Consider the following 23571-nt stretch of genomic DNA (forward strand, 5'->3'; position numbering starts at 1 on the left):
TTTACTCTAAATCTCCACTTTCACCTTTACGTCTGAAATTCGCATGTGGTGCCTGTTTAGGTTCACTTTCAAACCTAAAAGTGAAAGTGGAGATTTAGAATAAAAAAGGACTTAAATCACCATACCTATTATATTGCTTCTGAAGATATGGATTACTTTTATGTTTCCTTTGTTACATTTGGAGCAACATTCACTTGCATTGTGAGGACCTACAGAGTTGAGATATTCCTCTAAAAATCTTAGTTTGTGTTCTGCTGAAGAAAGAAAGTCATACATATCTAGAATGGGATGAGGATGAGTAAATGATAAGAGAATTGTCATTTTTGGGTGAACTATCCCTTTAAATAAATGGAAGAATGTTTTTGATAGTGCCACCAAGCAACAGTATTAACACTTTTAGGTAAAATCAACCTTCGCATGGCTTACTTATAGTTGTCTCTGCACATTTAGATGGAATAGGAGAACGTATTTTAACATCATAAACGTTACATACATCTGCAGAGACTTTTGTGCATAGTTGCATTCCAAAATGTGTCAGACCGCAAGTCATAACACAGTACGAGTACACGTTGCATTCTCAACATTGCCACAAGGGGCACACAGTTTTCCTGAGCAACCACTGGGTGGCACCATGATGATTTTAGCTACCGGTTTCTGGATCTGGTCTCAATACGCATTTTAAAATCAAAATGAGTGATCAAGATGGAGAACAACAACCATTTAAATTTGTCTAATTTGTGCTGTTGTTGGCTGTCATTGACCATCGCTCAATGTCAATGTCACTGTCAATAAAAAAAACGGTCATCTCAACTCTGTAAAGTATCGGCATTACATTACTGCTAAGAATATACACCGATGCGAGTGATAACACTGGAGATCGGAAATTGAAATCAGTCGAATCGAGGAACGCTTTTGCATTCGGGAACATGGTGGGTAGCGGACATGAGTTTGAACTGTCCGATTGTCCTATAGGTTTTCTCTAAAGTCAACTACGGCAGAGCAACCATTTGAATAGATGATTGCTGAGAAAGTAAGGCAAAGTAAATCAAATTATATAAAATTACCATTATTAGAACACATCCAGTTTCATGGCACCAACTTTTGAAGGTGAATCTATCACCCATTTGAGTACCGAGGTCTGTTACCGCCACAGTAACGCAAGAACACAAGTTAAGGACGTTCAACCGGACCGTGCGCTGGCAAAGCGTTGGCCAAGTACTTACTGTATAAGTACATTTCTGGCCTTAGGCAATGAAATTGACATGACCGTTCTTTCCAAAAGCTAGACCTCCAAAGATACTTTTGTAATCCAAGTGTTAACAGTCAGGGCTGGACTGGTAATCTGGCATACCGGGCATATTCCCGGTGGGCCGACGCACTTTGGGGTCGATCAGGGGCGGACTGGCCATCGGGAGAACCGCGCAAATGGGCCACGATAAGCTAAAATGAGCCGCCGCGTTATTTAGAACGGACCACAAAACGGTGCTGCGATATGCAGAAAATATATCCCCCAATGCAATACACAAAATCAAGTTTGCGTAGCTGAAATCGTCAACTACTTATGAAGGTCAATGTTGCATTTGATTTGAATGACGCACTTCAACTATCACACTCACAGCTTCCTGCTGCCTATATACATAAGCTTCCCTGTAAATGTGATCATTGATTGACAACCAGAAAGAGGCTCAAAGTCTTCTAACCAAAGAATCTGACCGCAGCCTACAATCACATTTTTGATGATACTACCGAACACATAATTCAGTGATATCTGTCATGTTATTAGGACATTTTCTGCATGTCATCATAGCAGACAAGCAAGCCCTGAAGTTGTTTAGCATTTAAAGGGTTGAACATAGACATGTCTTTTTCACAGTCACTTTTTTCCCGCTGAGGTGCAGAGATTAAAAAGAGCTGTACGTGGGAGTTTCAACATTACACTGAAATGAAGATAGATTTTTGAGCAACTTCCTGTTGCCAAAAGTAGACTATAAAGAATGATGTTATATGTGTGTTTCACTAACTGTGTTTATATGAAGATGTGGTTTGTGTTTGAACACTAGGCTGTGGACTATGAGAGACACAGTACATACTCTCTCGCAGTGGAGGTGCAGAATCCAAACGTGGACTCACGGTTTCTCAGGCGGGGTCCGTTTAAGGATCGCACTATGGTGCGCGTCACGGTTCTCAATGCAGATGAGCCACCGCGGTTCTCCCGCTCTCGGTACCGCCTGGATGTGTCGGAAAACTGCCCTCCGGCATGTGTGGTGGGGAGAGTGGCCGCTGTGGACCCGGATACTGGCCTCAGTAACAATATAAAGTAAACATTTTCAGACTATTCTAGTCTTGCTTTTATCTTGTTGACGTGACGCTCGTTTTTTTGTCCAGATCTATTGTTAAAAAAATTATAATGATAATTAAAATGCAATTCACACAAATTATTTGAACGCACCTCTTCCATGGTGAGTTTAAAGGCACTTTGTTATTTTTTTATGGGGTTTAAATAAAAAAAAATATATAAAAATTAATAAAAAAAAAAAAGGTAAATCTGAAATTCTTAAAAACAAATTTTGGCGAAAGTTGTTTAGAATAATCTTTTAATTTTAATTCTATTTACAAAAAAAAGAATCAGTGAAACATATTTGATATATATATATAAATATTCGAAAACAAGACTTAATATGTCGTGCCATTCTGTTTCTCAAGATGTGATTGTTGTAAAAAAATACCTTGAATATTTTGTTGAAATTAATTAAGATGTGGATACTCATTTATTCAATGTGCACGGAAAGTATTTTAATGCATTTCAATTCATGGTTACACCACTTCACATTTTATAAGCTAGTCTTTTTTTTTTGGAGAAAATGTTATCAAATTTTTTTTTAAATGTGTGAAACCATCAATGACACAAATATAAAATTGATCTGAACTAGATGCATGTGTTTTAAACTAGATATTTAAAATATTTCTCATTTAATCACCTCAAACAACCTTATTTGTCAATGACCCATCCACGCGTTTTTGGGTGAATCTTACGAAGAAAACAAAATTTCCAGGTCACATTTCATCTTAATTTTGTTTTTTTTTTAATAATAATAATAATAATATATATATATATACACACACACACACACACACACACACACATACCACAGTTAGTTCCGGTCCTCGACTCTGATTGGAAGAGAGACGTTCCATGAGCACTGATGGTGTGACATCATCAGCACTCGGACGCTTCACTGTGTGTGTATCACTCCGCTTGTGTTCGTGCTGTTCTAAACTAAAGTGTATCTGTTAGGAGTTACTGGCTTTATTTTTGAAATGACATATTTTAGCCAGCAGGTGGTGGCAAAAGATAATTTTTGTGTGTAATATGAGCCAGTTGGTGACGTAAAGTGAATCCGTAAGTCATTGTTTACATAGAACTGCGCTCTGTGGTCGCTGTATTACTAATACATTACCAAAGCTAGGAAATACCTTTAAACGGCTTTAAACGGACAACTTCAGGATTAAGGCTCATCACACAACTGATTTATCACAGAACTCAAGGTGCTTAACTTTTATCGGAGTTTCCACATTGGATACATAATGATTAAAATGGCGGAGGACATCACTGTTTCTATAGTGAATTACTCTTGCGCACCGGCTACTGAGAAATAGAGAGGAATACCCCGCTTGGACGTCCATTTTCCACTGAGAAAGCTGACTGCATCTCTAATTGGGTATTCAACAGGTGATTGCACACGCTCCATCTCTCTCTCTCTCTCTCTCTCTCTCTCTCTCTCAGACACACACACACACACACACACACACACACATCCATCCGTCTATCCTTGTTTATCCAATGACTTGTTTGAAACAGCACAAGCCGTGATACTATTTCTGAAATGACGTTTTTGAATTACTAACTGGGTCTTGGACGCATCATTTGTTTTGAACCAGCAACGGCAGATTCTGATCGATCGTGTAATAAAGTAGTTCCATGCACAAATTAGTTTTTATAACCATACTCGGTTTTTCCCAATTTTTTTAAATTGACTTTTCTTTGAACTGTTGTATATAAGCAATATCACACTCGCAATCGTGCTATATGGCCCTATATCAGCACTGCTGTAATTACCTACAGCACTCGGTCGAATTACAGCAGTGCTGATGTAGGGCCATATAGCACGATTGCGAGTGTGATATTACTTAAATATATATATATATATTGCATTGATATATATGCATTGGTATATTTTTTGGACCATTACGCTTTTGCATTCTAATTTTAATTAGATTATCATTATTGTAATGCAGTCATTTATGCACAGTATAAATGTGCTTATTTATGAAAATAAAGACGAAATGGGTCCGAAGTTAAATCATGATCCCAAAATTGTACTTTTGTGGCTTTAATCTACATGTCTTTTAGCTTTGAGGTTATTTATATTCTAATGTTATTCTCAAAAGTTGAGAAAATTTGACTTTAGCGCAATTCACTTTATTTATTTGTCTTTCTCTTTTAGAAAATGAACCTAAAATATTGATGACTCATCCTGTACTCAGGGGCGTGTACAAAGTTTCTTTTGCAAAACTTACAGAATAGGAAATGGGTTAACACATGAAAGCAAAGCTATGGCAAAATAGGCCTATATATCTGTCATATACTATATAAATAAATTATGTTTCACTTCATTTCTTTTTTCTTTTGATTTTGGGTTTAAATGTCACATATGTGTTCTTGACTGGTTTTGTGAGATTCACCCATAGAGCACAGTTTTTGCATTATAAGTACTCATATCATTTTTGTGTCTGGAACAGAAAGTGTGTGGGCTGCTTTCACTCAGTCCGCCCCGTTTCACTTGCTTAACTGGGTTATTGACTTGAAATGACTCACTCTTTCTTTTTTCTTTAATCTCTCTGACCTCTTTCCTCTGTTTTTCACTCCTTCTCTTCGCAGGTACTCAATTGATCCTGAGTCAGACCCTGAAGCGCTGTTCCACATCGCCTCTGACAACGGTCTCATTACCACGGCGATGGAATTGGATCGGGAACAGGAGCAATGGCATAATATCACTGTCATCGCTACACAGAGAGGTACGAGGCCTCCGCGCCTCCACTTTTAAAGGGACATTGCGTCATTTCTGAGCCCTCGACAATTTCACACAGGTAGCGGCATGTAATTGGGCAACAGGAAAGCTATTACCCTCCATCGGCCTTGGACATGTGTTTTTAATTTGGAAAAGGGTCCACCCAAACTCAAACTCAAGGTGGTGGACAGTGGTACCCATATAAAACACTCTCCTGCATCCTCAGAAGTGATTCTGAAGTGGATTTGTGAAGCTCATGTTCAATAGTTACGTTCTTATTAGACACACACTTTTCAAAGACATGAATATGTTGCAAAATAATTTTCCTAATTAGTATTTAAGTATTAAACATTCTTAAAGCAAGATACATTTACTTAAGAATTCACTTAACTTTCTCCTCTTTCTTTTGGCAATGTTATTGTACGTTACTCACAGTGCTCTCTTCAATAGACAGCCCCAACCAAGTAACCAGGGTAGCAGTTGCCATAGAGACACTGGACCTCAATGACAACGCCCCCGAACTGGACCGTCAATACAGCACCGCTGTGTGTGACTCCAGCACTGCCGGACAGGTCAGTCCGTTTGGCCATTCATTTGATCATAAATGATTTTTGTAAGACCTGCAACCGAGAGAGTCTAATACAGCATATTCTTGCATAGTCAGACTTTTGACTTTTAGCATAAAGTCTGGTCCACTTTGCAGCTTATTCTGGCTATAAACCACCCATTTAGACACGAAGGCACCATCAGACCTCATGTTGTGTTTTTACGTGCCGTTTAGGGTTTATCTGAAATAGTTGATACCACAATAATGGAATGGCACCTTCCTTTGGTATTCACGGTCATTCTTGTCTGGAAGGTTTAGATGTGTAACCTTCTTTTTTTTGGATGATGATGATGATGAGGATGAGGATGAGGATGAGGATGATTCCCTGAAGGAAGAACAATAAAAATTATACGTTTCTTTTGGGATTTTATGCTTTGTTTTTTAATCTTATTTACATTATTTAGCATTAATTTGCATATACAAATAAGGACAGTTTGGAACAAAATTTAGATCGTACACTTCAATAAGTTTAAACATGGAGAAAATATGAGAATGTGACAAATTGGAGACAGATTGCTGCTATCTTGTGAACGAAATATAAATAACATGACTTGAAAACCATGTCATGACAGTGACAGCCAGTAGATGTGTGTGTGTGTGTGTGTGTGTTTGTGTCTGCGTGTGTTTGTGTGTGTCTGCGTGTGTTTGTGTGTTTGTGTGTGTCTGCGTGTGTGTGTGTGTTTGTGTGTGTGTGTCTGCGTGTGTTTATTTGTGCGCGTGTGTGTTTGTGTGTGTTTGTGCACGTGTGCGCGCGTGTTTGTGTCTGCGTGTGTGTGTTTGTGCACGTGTGCGCGCGCGCGTGTGTGTGTTTGTGCGTGTGTGTGTTTGTGCGTGTCTGCGTGTGTGTGTGTGTTGTGTGTGTCTGCGTGTGTGTTTGTGTGTGTGTGTCTGCGTGTGTGTATTTGTGCGCGTGTGTGTTTGTGCACGTGTGCGCGCGTGTTTGTGTCTGCGTGTGTGTGTTTGTGCACGTGTGTGTGTGTGTGTGTTTGTGCGTGTGTGTGTATTTGTTTGTGTGTGTATGTGTCTGCGTGTGTGTTTTTGTGTGCGTGTGTTTGTGCTTGTGCGTTTGTGTGTGCATGTGTGTTTGTGTGTGTGTGTGTGTTTGTGTGTGTGTGTGTTTGTGCGTTTGTGTGTGTATGTTTGTGTGTATGGTTGTGTGTGTGGTTGTGTGGTTGTGTGTGTGTGTGTTTATGTGTGTGTGTTTGTGGGTGTGTGTGTGTTTGTCTGTGTGTGTTTATGTGTGTGTTTGTGTGTGTGTTTGTGCACGTGTTTGTGTCTGCGTGTGTGTGTGTTTGTGCTGTGTGTTTTTGTGTGTGTTTGTGCATGTGTTTGTGCGTGTGTTTATGTGTGTGTGTTTGTGCGTGTGTTTATGTGTGTGTGTTTGTGCGTGTGATTGTGTCTGTGTTTATGTGTGTGTTTGTGGGTGTGTGTGTGTTTGTCTGTGTGTGTTTATGTGTGTATGTTTGTGTGTATGGTTGTGTGTGTGGTTGTGTGTGTGTGTGTTTATGTGTGTGTGTTTGTCTGTGTGTGTTTATGTGTGTGTTTGTGTGTGTGTTTGTGCACGTGTTTGTGTCTGCGTGTGTGTGTGTGTTTGTGCTGTGTGTTTTTGTGTGTGTTTGTGCGTGTGTTTATGTGTGTGTTTGTGCGTGTGTTTATGTGTGTGTGTTTGTGCGTGTGATTGTGTCTGTGTTTATGTGTGTTTGTGGGTGTGTGTGTGTTTGTCTGTGTGTGTTTATGTGTGTGTTTGTGTGTGTGTTTGTGTCTGCGTGTGTGTGTTTGTGTGTGTGTTTATGTGTGTGTGTTTGTGCGTGTGATTGTGTCTGTGTTTATGTGTGTGTGTGTGTGTTTGTGTGTGCGTGTGTGTTTGTGTGTGCGTGTGTGTTTGTGTGTGTGTTACTGTCTAAACCCTTAATTTCTGCGTGTGTGTTCAGCATTGTGGCTGATTTATTTATTTTATTTGACAAATGTAAAAAAAAAAAGCATTGTTAAAGTCTCACCAGTTCATTCTTGTGTTTTTTTTCTTCTGAATTGTGGCTAATTGTTTTGTTTTTGACTATATTTGACAAATAAAAAAAAATGCTTTGTTTTTTGGTCTTTTCCATTGGTTTTCAATGGTCCGCTTTTTTTTTTTTAACAGCTTTTTTTGAGATTGTAAATGGAGAAAAAGTCACCAAGTCTTGTACTGCTCAGATAAAGGACATTTTATTTTGGTAAAAAATGACAGAATACCATAGGAGGGTATGTTCTGGTTATATTCAAAGCCAATTAGCTTATTATATGCAAATTAGCTGGTATATCGAATGCTTTTAAAAACATATATAATTCAGCTGACGTGTGTATAGTGGCAGAATTGAGTGCCTTTACAGTAAGAATCTGTAAATTACTCTCTAGTGCCTGCCCACTTTTTCAGCCGGAAGTGTTTTTACCATTCGATTTTCTATAGATATTTCAAAAAGTACTTAATAACAACAGTTTTAAGCCATGCACCAAACCAACCTGCTCCGAGGTGAATCACAACAGTACAAAATTTGATTTGAAACAAAAAAGAATTTGAAAATTAGACAAAAAGACAAAGGTACAAGACTGCGTACTTAAAGTCTTTTAACGTTGTAATTGAATTAATAACTATGTAAAATGTTTAAACTATCAATTACATTCTGTATATTATAAGTATAGAAACTATATACTTAAAGCCTATTGCACAATATCCAGATATACTGTATACAAATATATCAGTAGTTTAAGAGCGCAGGGAGACAGTAGCTGCAGAGCTCTTTTGATGCACTTTGGGAATGGGATCGTTTCCCTACAGGATCATAGGTAGTTGCAGAAATGTTGCTTTTTTTTAAAAGAAATGCAGTTGAAAGAATGCAGACGGATGGCTTCAACAGGAGCCTATACCATTAATTAACAACATTGGAGCTCAAGGTAGATAAATTGTTACAGGCCAGTCTCTTGGCAAAGGCATTTAAAAATTGTGCAGTCGAATTAACTGGCCTATTTTTGTTTTATTGGCATTATTATTATTGACGCCAAAGCACATGAGTCAACCTTTAAGTCTAAATATGATGTGGCACTGTAGCTTACATATATTCTATATACAGTATATGCTTAAGCTGCTTAATGGTGAATAGTTGACTTCATCTTCATATGCGTTTCAGGTGGTGCAGGTAATCCGGGCGATAGATAAAGACCAGAGCATCTCTCCAATCCACTTCAGTATTCCGCCGGAGACCAGCAGCTCCATCAACTTCTCCATCAGAGAGAGGGGAGGTGCGCTCACTCAATCTCCATCTCTCCTCCTTTTTGCTTCTGTCATCCATCTGTCTTTTCCTCCCCATCAGTTTCTCTCATCTTCCTTGCAGTCTCTGTCCAGTCATATATCCACCTTCATTATGCTCATCCATTTATCTTTTTGTCAGATCATGCTCTGTGGAATACAGCAAACTCCTTTCTCTGTGCAAGCCGTTATTTAATTTTGCTAATACATATTCATGCTTCAATCTATTGCTTTCTAATTTGCTTAACCCTTCAGTTTAAAAAAAAAAAGAAAAGAAAAGAAAAATCCAAACAACCGTTTGTTCGGGTCAAAAAGACCCAGTAGAGTACAGTAGATGTACATAAACAGGAACATTGCCATAGGCTTGTTTGTCACACTAAACACTTACTGTATATATTAGCATTTCATCTGGAAAGAGAGCCACCTACAGTACACGTATGTCAATACGTTTTCTTGTACAATAGATATATAATAAACCCTTCATTTTGAATGGAGAAATATAATAATTGGAATACTTATACAATGTATATGTTTGGAACAAATGCAGATTCATGATTTATATTGTAAAAGAGAATTCTATTTAAGAATTTAAAGATTCGAATTTGAATATTCCATCTTGCAACCAATTAGTAATGCCCTAGCAACTATAGTACCTGGCAACATCCTTGTAACCACATAACTATAAACAAGTATTGCATTTCTTCATTTATTTATTGATGTTGAGAATCCAAAGGCATTTTGACAGGTACAAGATTAAGATTCGATTTTCTCTATTTTTAATCCCCTAAATGGGTCAAGAATGATCAGGACATGACAGTAGGGTTAAAGGAATAGTTAACCCAAAAAAGATGTTGTTGTTGTTGTTGTTTTCATTTCTCTAAGGAACACAAAAGGAGAATATTTTAATAATTTTCAAGCAACTCTTTTCCATACAAAAACAGCACACCTGTCCACATCTGTCAAGCTCAAAAAAGTACCAAAGCACCATAAAAGCACCATTAAAGTAGTCTATGTGACTTATGTGCTATAGTCCTAGTCTTCTAAAGTAGGGCTGAACACGTAATCAAAATAAGTTAAGATAAAAATAATTATCAAACAATTATTAATCTATTTAAATTACTTAAATAGTCTGCATGTGCTGCTCACTACGCTTACTGTATGTGCGTAGCTCTGTTCTCTGTAGTGTTACATATACTTAAAGCAAGCATGAGGCTAATGAGCTAAGCTTGTTAATTTTGCAGCGTTCTAGAGTCACTAATTGCTCATTTGCATAATTTCAAATATGCTCGGCTGCTTAAAGCTGCAATCCTAACCTAAAGTAACCTCATAACACAGAATTTTGTGGACAGAAGAGTGGATGAGAGCATTTCTCTGCATTAAAAGGCCAATGTCAACTCTACTACAAATAGAAATGCCTTTCATCAATGTACCGCCAAAATAAAAGTTTCCGAGGACTCAAGTGTGGACACCCTTTCTTGAGCATTATTTATGTTATTAAGTTCAAACACAGTTCAAATCGCAATCGCAAGTAGATTTTGTGTTCAAATCGTTCAGCCCTATTCTGAAGTCACACTAAAGCTTTGTAAGAGGAACAGACCACAGTTTAAGGTTGCCATCTATTTACTGATAATCGCCCAATTCAAATATGGCTCAAGTTTCACGTCAAGACGTTTGGTCGGGAACCAATGATGTTTGATGTTATTGATATCCCATCTGAAGTATCCAATGTCTTTGACATTCACCCATATATGATTTGAAAGCTACACCAGTTTTTGATTCACGAAAAAAGCTAATTGCTTAAAGCTATCGTATGTCTTATATACAGTAGCACACATGGTCACATGGACTACTTTTATGTTTTTTGAAGCTTAAAAGCCTGTGGTCGCTATGACCTGTTGATGTATTTCACTGAGGCTAAATTTTCATTTTTGTGTTCAACTTTTGAACACTTTCATGACACGTCACATGACTGATGGTTTGTTTGTTTCCAGACCACACAGCGAGTCTGCTGCTCTTGACATCCCTGAAGGCTCTTCCTCGCTCTTCGTCTTTACTAACTCTAAAAATACCAGTAAAACTTTGTGACGATGAATCAGATCTCAGCAGCACGGGAACAGTTACCGTTACGCTGTGTCCGTGCCAGAAAGGAGGGATGTGGGCAGAAGAACGAAAGCAACAAACGGACGACATGGAACCATCATCACCGGAATGGGAAAGGCAGGCGGTGTGCTTGCCTTTACCGTCAAACTCTCCGCTGTTGGGAGTCAGCACAGCCGCCATGTTGGCGATACTGGCGTGTGCTTCGACTTTTCTGGGTCAGTACGAAGCAACAGATTTGGACGTTTTTCTCCTGAAATTGGCCGGTGCTTACTGATATTAGAATCACTGCCCCTAGTGGCTAAATCTGGAAGTGTTGTTGAACTAATGTTGAACAGAGTGGTGCCAAAACGAGTATGTTTAGTAAATGTATTTTTTGTAACGTAAAATTTTTTCGTAAATTATGTAAAATAGCCAGCAGGAATGTATAACAAGTCCTGCTCGACCCGCTCCAAGCAGGATTCAAACTTGCATCAGCCAGCATGGGAGGCTGGCATGTAAACGTGGAGGCTAAAGGCTACAGCCTCTAGTGTCGGTCCCAGCTGGCTCCTGTTACATTCATACCCTAAACCTCACTCCCATCGGTTTAACGGCACCACTATAACCGGTCCTGCTCAACCTGCTCCGAGCAGGATTCAAACCAGCATCAGCCGGCATGGGAATCGGGTGCGCTAACGAGGAGGATAAAGGCTAAATCCTCTAAAATATTGCGCCTCTTGAGGCCAGGGGAGTGAGGTTTACACATACCTCACAGCTATCACGTACCAACTGGCTCCCGTTACTGAACTTTTGGAAGAAACTTGTCAATTTCCTGTATGATCATGTTGCATAGATAATCAACATAGAAAAATGGTAGTCCAAGGCACTAAGACCTGAAGAAGTCTAAAATCTTAAAGTGGACCAGGCTTCATTTAGATGCCAAGTAACTGTCAAAACCAAGCCCTGTCCAGTGTATTGTATTGCTCTGAGGTTGGTCTTCCAAATCTCAGGGGACTTTTTTTGAGATCTCAGTTATGCTTCAACGTTGCCTTATGCATAATGCATAAAATTATCAATAATAATTTAAATGAAATATAAAATTCTTTATTCTTCATCTAAACCAGAAAAAGTTGTGGCATTTAACTGAGAAATGTAAGATGCCGCACTTTGCAAAAGTCTGTAAAATCCAATAGATCAGCTTACTGTTTCCTGCCTAACAGGATCCATAGGAATGTCATTAGCCACTTTTACACCATTGGGCCAGTAGGAGCCAGGGCTATCAATTGATCAGCCAGGGTCAATAGCACCTGCATTGCATAAAAAAAAAACCCTTAATATGCCGCCCTGGTGACAAAGTCACACACCCCACCCATTTCACGAGCAAGAAGGAAGCTCAAGATGAGGTATCGGTCTCTGGAGACTAACTAGCCCTTGAAATTCACATGAATTTGAACTGTGCCCCCAGTTGTTTTTTTTGTGTGTTTTTTTTTTATGCGTTTCTTTATTTTTAAATTTATCCTGAACCTGTTCAATTGTACGCTGCAAACGCAACTTGGCAAGTTCGGCGAAAATGTACTTAATCAATTCTTCGTTTGGCAACACCGTTGATCTCCATAAGCCCAAAAATTCAGCACAGCCCTGATTTCGTCTACTGACCATTCTCCATTCTCTGTTGATCTGTTAAGGTACGCTGATAGCTAGATATAAAAAATTGGGAACTTAGTATCTTGGTACTGAAACCTCTGGCCTGACTAAGCCAAAGTCCACATTTGATATTGACCCTGCCTTATTCCCCAATTGACCTTCTTTGGCACAATGAAGCCCTGGAAATGACAATGGAAACGCAACTGGTTCTGGCCCTAGCACACCCTAATTTTGGGTGATAGTTGAATTGTGACTGTTGTTTCTTGTGGGTCAGTCTTGGTTTTCAGACCATTTTGTCAGGTTTTATAGCTTCTGACCATTGGTTCTGTCTTTGCTGGTTTAATGATCTGTTGTTGCTTCAACTGTACATCTCTCTCTCTCTCTCTCTCTCTCTCTTTCTCTCTCTCTCTCTTCGTATTCCATTGCCTTTTGGCAAATTGCTGCTTTTGGGTGTGTGTGCATGTGTGTGTGTGTGTTCGTTTATATGTTGTTCAAGTTTTAAGGCCACTCGTCCTATTGTTTCTGCTCTGTTTCTTAGTAGAGCTTGCTTATGAATATGTCTGGGTTTCGTTTCGGCACTCAGTCACTCATAATAAACCGCATTTGATGAGGGCTGACGGCATTGTGTGGCATTTTGAGTTTGTGGAACAACCCCCTCCCACTGATGTTACCACAGATGGCATTGAATGCTCAAACAACACTCAGTATGTCAGGTGTTACAGAACGCAAGTGGTTGAATGGGCACATTGGATGAACAGGGTACAATTTGGTGTCCTATTACTTGTTTAAAGCATTACAGGCACAAATACACATTTTTACATAACGTGCCATTCTTTAAAACTGTGACACTGAAGAAGTAAAATCATTTGGATCTTTTTGAAGAGTTTATCCTGTATGTGGAATGTGTCAAAAACGTCTAATTTTCTCTTTTGCTCCTTTTTTCGACCCTAGTGGTGGTGGCGCTCTCGCTATCGTTGCGCAGGCAGAAACGGGACACTCAGTCTCCAGTGGAAGACGATGAGATCCGGGAAAACATCATTACGTATGACGACGAGGGAGGCGGGGAAGCTGACACAGCCGCGTTTGATATTGTGACCCTGAAGAGCGCTCCCCAGAGCATGAGGAGGGCACAGCGCCTTCGAGACAGCAAGAATATGTTAGTACATTTGTATGCGTGTGTGTGGGTGTGTTGTGATGACTTTGATACTCACAAAAATAGATGTGTTGTCATTTGAATTTCATCTCTGTAATTTAATGCTGACACTGTCTGATCTTTCAAGTCATGCCATCTCTTTGATATGTTACTTCTAAAATATCATAATATTGTATTAGTCCATGTGAAACATGCCATTTTAAAGTTGTGGAATCTGACATTCACAGTAAAAGAAAAAAGAAAACTTGTATTTTTCCTAAGAATCGTTGGTAACTCTAAATTTGCTCATTTCATTTACATTTTTAATTATATGAAATGCTCCATAGTCATGGTGTGCAGTTTAATGAGCCGTTACATGGGAAATCTGGAGGCTTTTTCAGTGCCAAGTTTATCCAAGTTTATTACGTATTTGAATCTGTCGCTGTGGACTTTTTATAAAATGATATATACACACACACACACACACACACACACACACACGGCAGCCAAAAGTTTGGAATAATGTACAGATTTTGTTCTTATGGAAAGAAATTGGTACTTTTATTCACCAAAGTGGCATTCAGATGATCACAATATATATTCAAGACATGAATAATGTGAAAAATTACTATTAAAATTTGAAAAACTATTTCAGAACTTCTTAAACTACTTCAAAGAATTCACATCAAGAAATCCTCCATTTGCATCAATGACAGTTTTGCAGATGCTTGTTATTCCAGCTGTCAGTTTGTCCAGATACTCCGGTGACCTTTCACCCCACACTTCCTGTAACACTTGCCATAGATGTGTCTGTCTTGTCGGGCACTTCTCACGCACCTTACAGTCTAGCTGATCCCACAAAAGCTCAATGGGGTTAAGATCCATAACAATCTTTTCCGGTTATCTGTTGCCCAATGTCTGTGTTTCTTTCCCCACTCTAACCTTTTTTTTTTTTTTTCTGATTCAAAAGTGTTTTTTTCTTTGCAATTCTTCCCATAAGGCCCCCTGAGTCTTTTCTTTACTGTTGTACATGAAACTGGTGTTGAGCAGGTAGAATTCAATGAAGCTGTCAGCGGAGGACATGTGAGGCGTCTATTTCTCAAACTAGAGACTCTGATGTACATCTCCTCTTGTTTAGTTGTATATCTGGTCTTCCACATCTCTTTCTGTCCTTGTTAGAGTCAGTTGTCCTTTGTCTTTGAAGACTGTAGTTACACCTTTGTATGAAATCTTCAGTTTTTTGGGCAATTTCAAGCATTGTATCACCTTCGTTCCTCAAAACAATGATTGACTGACGAGTTTCTAGAGAAAGCTGTTTTTTTTTTGCCATTTTTGACCTAGTATTGACCTTAAGACATGCCAGTCTATTGCATACTGTGGCAACTCAAACACAAATACAACGTTAAGCTTCCTTTAATGAACCAAATATCTTTCAGCTGTGTTTGATATAATGGCAAGTGATTTTCTAGTATCAAATTAGCAAATTAACATGATTAAACAAGGATAAGATTTTGGAGTGACGGCTGCTGGAAATGGGGCCTGTTTAGATATTTTTTTTTCTTCAAATAGTGATGGTGCTGTTTTTCACATCAGTAATGTTTGACTATACTTGTGTGATAAGCTGAATGCCACTTTGGTGAATTAAAGTACTAATTTCCTTCAGAAACGGCAAAATCTGTACATTATTCCATATTTTTAGCCGCCAGTGTGTGTGTGTGTGTATATATATATATATTAGAGGTGTAAAAAAATATTGTGTTGTATAATATGATGCTCATGATTCAATACCATATACATAAACAAACACATATAGTGTCATCAAAACCAAGCAGCGCAACATTATGGTCTGTGAAACAGTGTCCCCGTGGAGAGTAAACAGAAACAGATCTACAGTACATAGATGAGAAGATCGATGGCAAACAGCAAGTAGATTGTGTCACGGCACTATAGCGCATTTCGTTTACGCCGACAGCACTGCACAAATTGCTTATTGAACAATCTGACAACATAAGAAACCTGCAGTTGCATGAGAGGTATTATACTTTGATTTTGACATAAAATGTAAACAGGTACATTTGTTTACTCAAAATGAGTACAGCACTTGCTCACATGTTATAAGTTCTTTAAATAATTGTAAATCTATCCTAGGATTAAAAACCAGTCATATGGGCTAAATCAAAATGACAAAATTATGATTTATTTTGATGATTTTACTCTAACAGGTATTCTCAGGACAATCTGGACATCAACAGAACGTTCAGCTGGAGTGAGAATTTGGATCCGCACCGCCCTGTTTCTGCTCCTCTCTACGGACGGTACTGCTATAGCATCCAAACCCTCCCCGCTCCACGAAACCGACTGGCACCGTTCAACTCCAAACTGGACCTCACCAAACTGGCGTATGTTCTCCCCGGTAGCCACGGCCAGCCCTGCGGTCCTTTAGAGTCTGGTTCTGTTTATATCGGCAAGAGCAGGGATGGATCAGATCAAGGGCTCGACGAAATCACCAATAGTATTCCGAAAGAGAGTGAGACAGGAAGTGAGGTCATCTCAGAGAGCCACACACTGAGCCAGGACCAGGTAAACATCCTGCGAGATTTTGCCACTGAGATTTAACACATAAATCTCTCTGAACTGCTCTCTGGAGAACTCAATTCTGATTGGTTAACAGACATCCATTGGTCTTATATTTTGGAATAATGACTACATTCAGGGATAAACATGATATTTTACCAGTCATCCGGGTATTGTGAGTCATCTTTCATTCTCGTATCACAGCTAATAAAATAGATAAAACTTAATTCAATATTTAATTTCCATTTATTAATTGATTTGGCAAGTAGTCGGGTAATTCGTGGGATAATGAACAACAGAACTATGATGCAAAGCGGAGGTTGAATTGAGCTGTTTCTGGAGACTCTGTGGTCTCTTTCCTTTCACAAAATAATGCACTTTCAACTCAAATCAATATTTCATGTCCATTTAATCTGCTACTTAAGCCTGTTTGGTAAGTAGCCCTGTAATAAGCAGTATAATCTACAATATAGTCAGCGGATCATTATTTTAAAATTAACCCCTACAGGGTACAATACCTACATATGTCCAGTGCAGCAGAAGAGTCCTGGAAGTTAAAATCACACAGGGAAAAAATAACCACATTTCTTCATAGGGAAATGTATATCTAATGATAAAGTAATTGATGTTGCAGGGAACATTTTTACTTTAAAATATGATTTATATTTAAAAAATGTTTGTCCACCAAATTAAAGTGATATAGTGTTTTTATACATTTTTTTCTTCTTCATATCATTAGAAATCAATATTTTGACATTTTTAAGATTTTTTTTTTTTTTTTTATGTAATTTGGTGTAAACCAGAGAAAACGTCTTGATATTGTTGCCAAAAAAACTAGTTTTATATATATACAATTCACCTTGGAAAATATGTTTGAATACTTTTTAGAAATTAACGATTAAGATTAAGTTGTGTACACTCATTCAAGGTATTCGAGGTGCAAAAAAAGTATTTTAATACCTTTACATGATGGTTACACCACAGCCAAAAATAAAAATGAACTCTTCCTCATGCCATCCCAGATGTGTATGACTTTCTTTTTGCTGAACACAAAGATTTGATGAGAATATTTCAGCTCTGTAGGTCCATACAATGCAAGAGAACGACTCCAGTGGTTCAATCCATGTCTTCAGAAGCAATATGATAGGTGAGAAACTAATCAAAAGTCATTTTTTACTATAAATCCTCCTTCCTGCCCAGTAGGTGGCGATAAGCAAGAAGAATGCAATTCGGAAAAAAATAAATGTAGAAGAACTTTTAGGAAAGTGGAGATTTATAGTAAAAAGGACAAAATATTGATCTGTTTCAGACCCACGCCTATTGTATCGCTTCTTACGATATGGATTAACCCACTGGAGTCGTAGGGGTTACATTTATTCTGCCTTAATGTGCATTTTTAACTTTGTCTTGCATTATATGGACCTGCAGACCTGAAACATTCTTCTAAAAATCTTCATCTGTGTTCTGCAGAAGAAAGAAAGTCATACACATCTGGGATGGCATGAGGGTGAGTAAATGATGAGGGAATTTTCATTTTTGAGTGAACTACCCCTTTAAACACTTTTTTTTATTATTATTATTTTTGGGGGCCTGGGTAGCTCAGTGAGTATTGACGCTGACTACCACCTCTGGAGTCACGGGTTTGAATCCAGGGCGTGCTGAGTGACTCCAGCCGGGTCTCCTAAGCAACCAAATTGGCCCGGTTGCTAAGGAGGGTAGAATCACATGGGGTAACCTATAATGTGGTTCGCTCTCGGTGGGGCGTGAGGTGAGTTGTGTGTGGATGCCGCGGTGGATGGTGTGAAGCCTCCACATGTGCTATATCTCCGTGGTAACGTGCTCAACAAGCAACGTGATAAGATGCGTGGGTTGACGGTCTCAGATGCGGAGGCAGCTGAGATTTGTCCTCCACCATATCAAGCCACCCAGATTGAGACAAGTCACTACGCCACCACGAGAACTTGGAGCACATGGGAATTGGGCATTCCAAAATTGGAAGAAAAAGGGGAGAAAATCCCAAAACAAAATAACTTTTTTGAAGATTTCAAATTTTTTCACCTCGGTCAACCTTATTTGTCAATGGCCCTTAATTCTCAAACTTTAAAAGATTTTATGTTCCTCACATTTTTCTATCATTCTCTGTCTCTTAGTCTGTGCATTCTGACCAGGTTCTGTTTATGAAGGGTTCCAGTCAGTGCGGTTCTTCCTCAGAGACCTCCAGCAGTTTTGTGGGGCATAAAACGGGGTCGTCGCCTCATTGCTCGACCACCCGAGCCTCCATTTCAACCATCACCAATGACGACTCCACCCCTTCGGTTCTGGACAAAAACACCACCCAAACCACCTCAGGCCACTGCAAACAGGAAATGCCATTCAGAACAATGGAAGGGACCTTGCTGAGAGGTGGCGGAGGAATATCTTTAGCCGGACCTGCTTTCCTCTACCCAGAAGCTGCTGGGCTAATGGGCTTATATGGAGTAGGTGGGCAGGACTATGTGCCACACCTCTTGATGCCCCTCCCAGGAGGGGCGGGGCTGTATGAGAAAGGTTGGAGCTTGGGAAAGGGGAAGGTTGGACAAGCGAACACTGAAAAGACAGATGCAGATTCTCTAACAAATAGAATGGCCGACTTTCTGCAACACCGTTTAGCCCTAGTGACCTTCGACCCCATGCAGCCGCCATACGACTCACTGCAGACGTACGGACTGGAGGGGAGCGGGTCACAGGCGACATCTCTGAGCTCGCTCGAAAGCGAGGCGGAGAAAGACATGGAAAAAGATGGATTTGAAGAATGGGGACCCAAGTTTCAAAGGTTGCTTGATATTTTTAGGGAACGAGAGAACGAAAAAGATGATAAAGGAAAACAAGAGGATGAGAATTTAAAAGAAGAACACCAGTTAGAAAAACCAAACCAGGAAGATGAAATAAGGGATGGAAAAGAGGCAAAGAGTGAGACAAAAAAAGACAAATCGAGTGAATCAAACGAGACTGGGCAGGAAGAGGAGGAAAACACAGAGGAAAAGGGGAAAAGACACTAAAGGGGAAATAGGAACCAGAGAGAAAAAGGAAATGTTGTGATGTCACGCCGTGACTATTCAAAAGCAATAACTGCTGAAAGGAGCCAATGAGCACAATCCGGAGAGAGAATTTTATGTGGACCTGCCAAAAATCTGTATTATCAGTGTTTTACAGAACCAAACAGTATTATGGACGTCCCTTGCTCAGTTTCACATGCATTCATTTGATGCCCAAACACACATACGAGTGTGTGGAATATCTGTCATCAGTTACTCACCAACAAATCAATCCAAAACCAATTGACTTTCTTTATTATGTGTAACACAAAAGGAGAAAAACAATTGTTAGTTCATGTTAACTAATGTTAACCTTAATGTTAACATGTTTAATAATGTGAACCTTATTGTAAAGTGTTATGGTGCGTTCACACACAACGCGAAGAAAATTTTCACCTTTCGAGTTTGACCGCTGGATTATAAATGAGTGTTTAAACTCACGTTTACGTGACTAACGGAAAAGGACAGGGGGAGGGGCTTCTACGACTTGGTTAAGAGTAAAGTACAACCAATAGCTGGAATCAAGTAGACGCGCATATTTTCAGGACTTACCAGGAAGTCCAGCTTCCTCGCTCACTTTCCTCCAAGCGATGTGTTTGTTCGTGCGGTCTCTTTACGTGTATGATGTTGTGTCATACACTGCCGGGTGCCCACACATCGCTACAGCAAATTTCATCCATTTTTCCAGATTTCTTCTGCTACTACGTCAGTACGTCAGTGATATCCGGACAATCTCAATGCTGATAGGCTTTCGCGACAACCGCGTCGATTTTTGCTCGAGTTGAAAAATTTCAACTCGTGTGAATACGCGAATGAAGCGATTCGGGTCGCGCCATTCGCTTCATTCATGTCTATTCACATCTTTGCGTTGACTTTGTATGTAATCACGCCACTCGAAACGCTTGCTTCGCGTTGTATGTGAACGCACCATTACCTGTACATTTTTTTAAGAAACATTTTTGCACCTTTTTATGCATTTACAATGAAAAGAACGCAAAAGCATAATCTATTAAAGTAGTCCATACAACCTGTGTGACATATTCCAAGCATACAGACCTCCCAATTTGATTTGTTTAGCTTCCGATTTCCAAATTATTTGATTCGATTCTGATTCCTTTGGGTATATTTAAGTTATAATGTCCATTTTGCTTACATATAAAATGAAAATATTTCCCAGCTAATGCTGTAAATTAAACCTGAAACTGACTAACTTGTTTAATTACATGGCCAAAACTATGCAGTTCTATTGATATTTATTTAACACCATCAAAACTGATGGTGCGTGGTTTTGGAATAAGGGGCGTGGCTAATTCAACGGCTCATTCTCGTGAAAGCTTCAGAATGCTAAAATCGCTTACAGCACCTTTAAGCGTAAACGTATCAAATTTCTCGAGCCTTGCCCAGCATGTCCGCGTAGGATTAGAGGTGAAGTCAGTGAGTTGGTTTGTAAACATACCTACTGGTTTAGTGAACTGCGTCAATCGATTCCTTTAGAAGATCTGAATCAAAAGAATGGTTCATTCTGAAATCAGACATCGCTACTTCTCATTAAAGAAGGGCAGATGTTAAGATTTTCAGTGAATTACGACTTCAATTCCTATCTGTTGCAAACACAAAGCTATCACATGACTTCAGAAGACTTGGAGTATGGTGCACAAGTATTACTGACCACTTTTACGGTGCTTTTGTGTCCCTATTGAAGCTTGAAAGCTCCGGTCCTCATTCATTGTAATTGCATGGAAAAGGTTGACAATTTTAATCAATGAGCTGGATGCTTGCAATGGAGACAGCTTTGTTGATTATAGTGGGAGTGATCGAGTTTTGTAGCGCCACTCACTTAGTATAGATTGCAATATAGATTGGATAGAAGAACGCCTACACACTAGAGTTGCGCTATTAAAGTTTACTCCGAAACCATTGATTTCAATGGGGATGGTGCCATCATAAACCTGACAGACTGCAAATGTGAATAACATCACTACTTTTTGTTCTATATTTTCCATAAAACATGTATAGCTTAAATTGTATGTACGTGGTGAGGGATCCACTAAAATAGGCACTGGATGCAATTCCAGGGATGTTGGATCTGGATTGGGTTTGTTCCAGCACAGCTTAAGCCTCGCACACACACATTACCATTACAAGTTACACAAGCTGTTTCCGTTGTAGTTCTCTCCTTACACTTAAGTGAATAATTTATGTCAGCATGCCAAGCCAATGTTATGAAACATCTCATTTGTGAAATAATGATTTCAGCCCTGCAAGCTGCATTGTTTGAAAAATAGGTCTCATGAAATATGTACAATCGCTGACAAATTCATATTGATGCCTGTGTATTAATAAGGGAACACCTTTGTGCATATTTTGACTGCAAGGAACCTAAACACACGTGTAAATAAAAAAGAAATGATTTTGAGCATGGCTAACTTTTATCCATTTTCCAGATCTGTTTTAGTCACTTCACAAGTCAAGATTCTTTGCCTGGTTTAGCCTATAACAGACCATGAAACCATGTCACTTGTCAGCACTTATTTAACCCTATTTGTACACAAGACCTATGCAAATGAATCCAAAAGACAATGAACTTAGAAACTGATTATATTTCTGGTAGCACTTTACAATATGGTTCTATTTGTTTACATTAGTTCATGCATTAGATACTGTATTATGCACCAACAATGAAAAGCATAAATGAATCTTGGTTAATGTTAGTGTATACATTATTAGTTAACAATGCATATACAACTTTTAATGTTATAAATATAAGCATTAATTAATAAATGCATTAGAAGTATTGTTCATTATTAGGTCATGTTAACTATTGCGGTAACTAATGTAAACCTACACAACCTTACGGTAAAGTGTTACCATGTTTCTTTCCCCCCTGTTTTTCTGTGGTGTTTCTAGGCTAATCTAAATCGCCTTTTCATGTACAGATGTAAATATTGTTTACAAAGTTTTTAGACATGGGAGTACATTTGGTTATGTAAATGTTGAATGAATTCCTAAAGACCACGGGAGGAAGATCCTGAGAATTTCTAACCTGTTGTATGATCACATGTGAAATTACTTTATGAACTGTCAGCTAATATTCAATAAATGGTGTACAGTGAACTCTGTCAAACTTGGATGCGTGGGTTTGGAATATTAAGGTGAAGTTCCCCCAAAAAGTTAAATTATGGCATAATTTCCTCACCTTCGTGCTGATCCAAACTTGTATACTTTGGTACATCCATGGAAAAGGTGTTTATAAATGTTCATACAACAAAAACAAGAAGCAAAAACAACTAACAAGTGTTGTCAAGCTCCAAAAACGACAAAAAATGACCATAAGAGTAGTCCATGATCTGTTTTTTATATTCCAAGTCTTCTCAAAACATACGATTGCTTTGCGTGAAGAACGGACCAAAATGTTAGATAGTTAGTTAGTCCTTGGGAATCTTGTATTGGTCTATGGAGCCCCTTAGAGGACAGTTTTGTGTGCCTTTGTAATAGTTTACTTACACTTGAAATTGCAATCAATTTACCAAGGTTTTACTACAGTAACCATATTTTAACCATGATATTCATAGTGAATCCATAGTAATAATACAGGTAAATGAAAACAATGGAAATAAAAATCATAATGGTTAAATATGGTTAAAATATGGAATTTCAAGTAAAACCATTGACAATATTAACCATGGTTAATCTAGAGTAAAACCATTGTTACTGTATACCGTATTAAAACATAGTTTCCACCAAAAACTATAGTTACTACAGTCTACAAGTACAATTTTAGTATAGTAAAACCATAGTAAATTTATTCAGAGGGATCGCAAAATAAATTTGTTAAAACTAGTAACCATGTAGTAACCATGTTTTTGCCAGAATCTATGGTTTTACTATAGTAATACAGTAATAACCGTGCTTGTAGTAATCATGTATTGACCATGTTTTTGCCAGAATCTATGGTTTTACTATAGTAATAGAGTAATAACCGTGCTTGTAGTAATCATGTAGTAACCATGTTTTTGCCAGAATCTATGGTTTTACTATAGTAATAGAGTAATAACCGTGCTTGTAGTAATCATGTAGTAACCATGTTTTTGCCAGAATCTATGGTTTTACTATAG

The 23571-nt window shown here is 38.6% G+C and overlaps 1 protein-coding gene across 1 annotated transcript in view; it reads left to right on the forward strand.

The window, feature by feature from the left end:
* Positions 1 to 22555, forward strand: part of LOC127624854 (cadherin-24-like) — a 69762-nt gene extending 47207 nt beyond the window's left edge. The window contains exons 6-13 of the mRNA XM_052099805.1: positions 2061 to 2317; positions 4940 to 5076; positions 5520 to 5641; positions 8838 to 8949; positions 10948 to 11271; positions 13628 to 13832; positions 16031 to 16388; positions 18566 to 22555. Of these exons, the coding sequence (XP_051955765.1) occupies positions 2061 to 2317; positions 4940 to 5076; positions 5520 to 5641; positions 8838 to 8949; positions 10948 to 11271; positions 13628 to 13832; positions 16031 to 16388; positions 18566 to 19420 (2370 nt within the window). The 3' untranslated portion in view covers positions 19421 to 22555. The remainder of the gene's footprint in view (positions 1 to 2060; positions 2318 to 4939; positions 5077 to 5519; positions 5642 to 8837; positions 8950 to 10947; positions 11272 to 13627; positions 13833 to 16030; positions 16389 to 18565) is intronic.
* The last annotated feature ends 1016 nt before the right edge of the window (positions 22556 to 23571 follow it).

This window comes from Xyrauchen texanus, chromosome 31 (genome assembly GCF_025860055.1).
Source record: "Xyrauchen texanus isolate HMW12.3.18 chromosome 31, RBS_HiC_50CHRs, whole genome shotgun sequence".
Lineage (NCBI taxonomy): Eukaryota > Metazoa > Chordata > Actinopteri > Cypriniformes > Catostomidae > Xyrauchen > Xyrauchen texanus.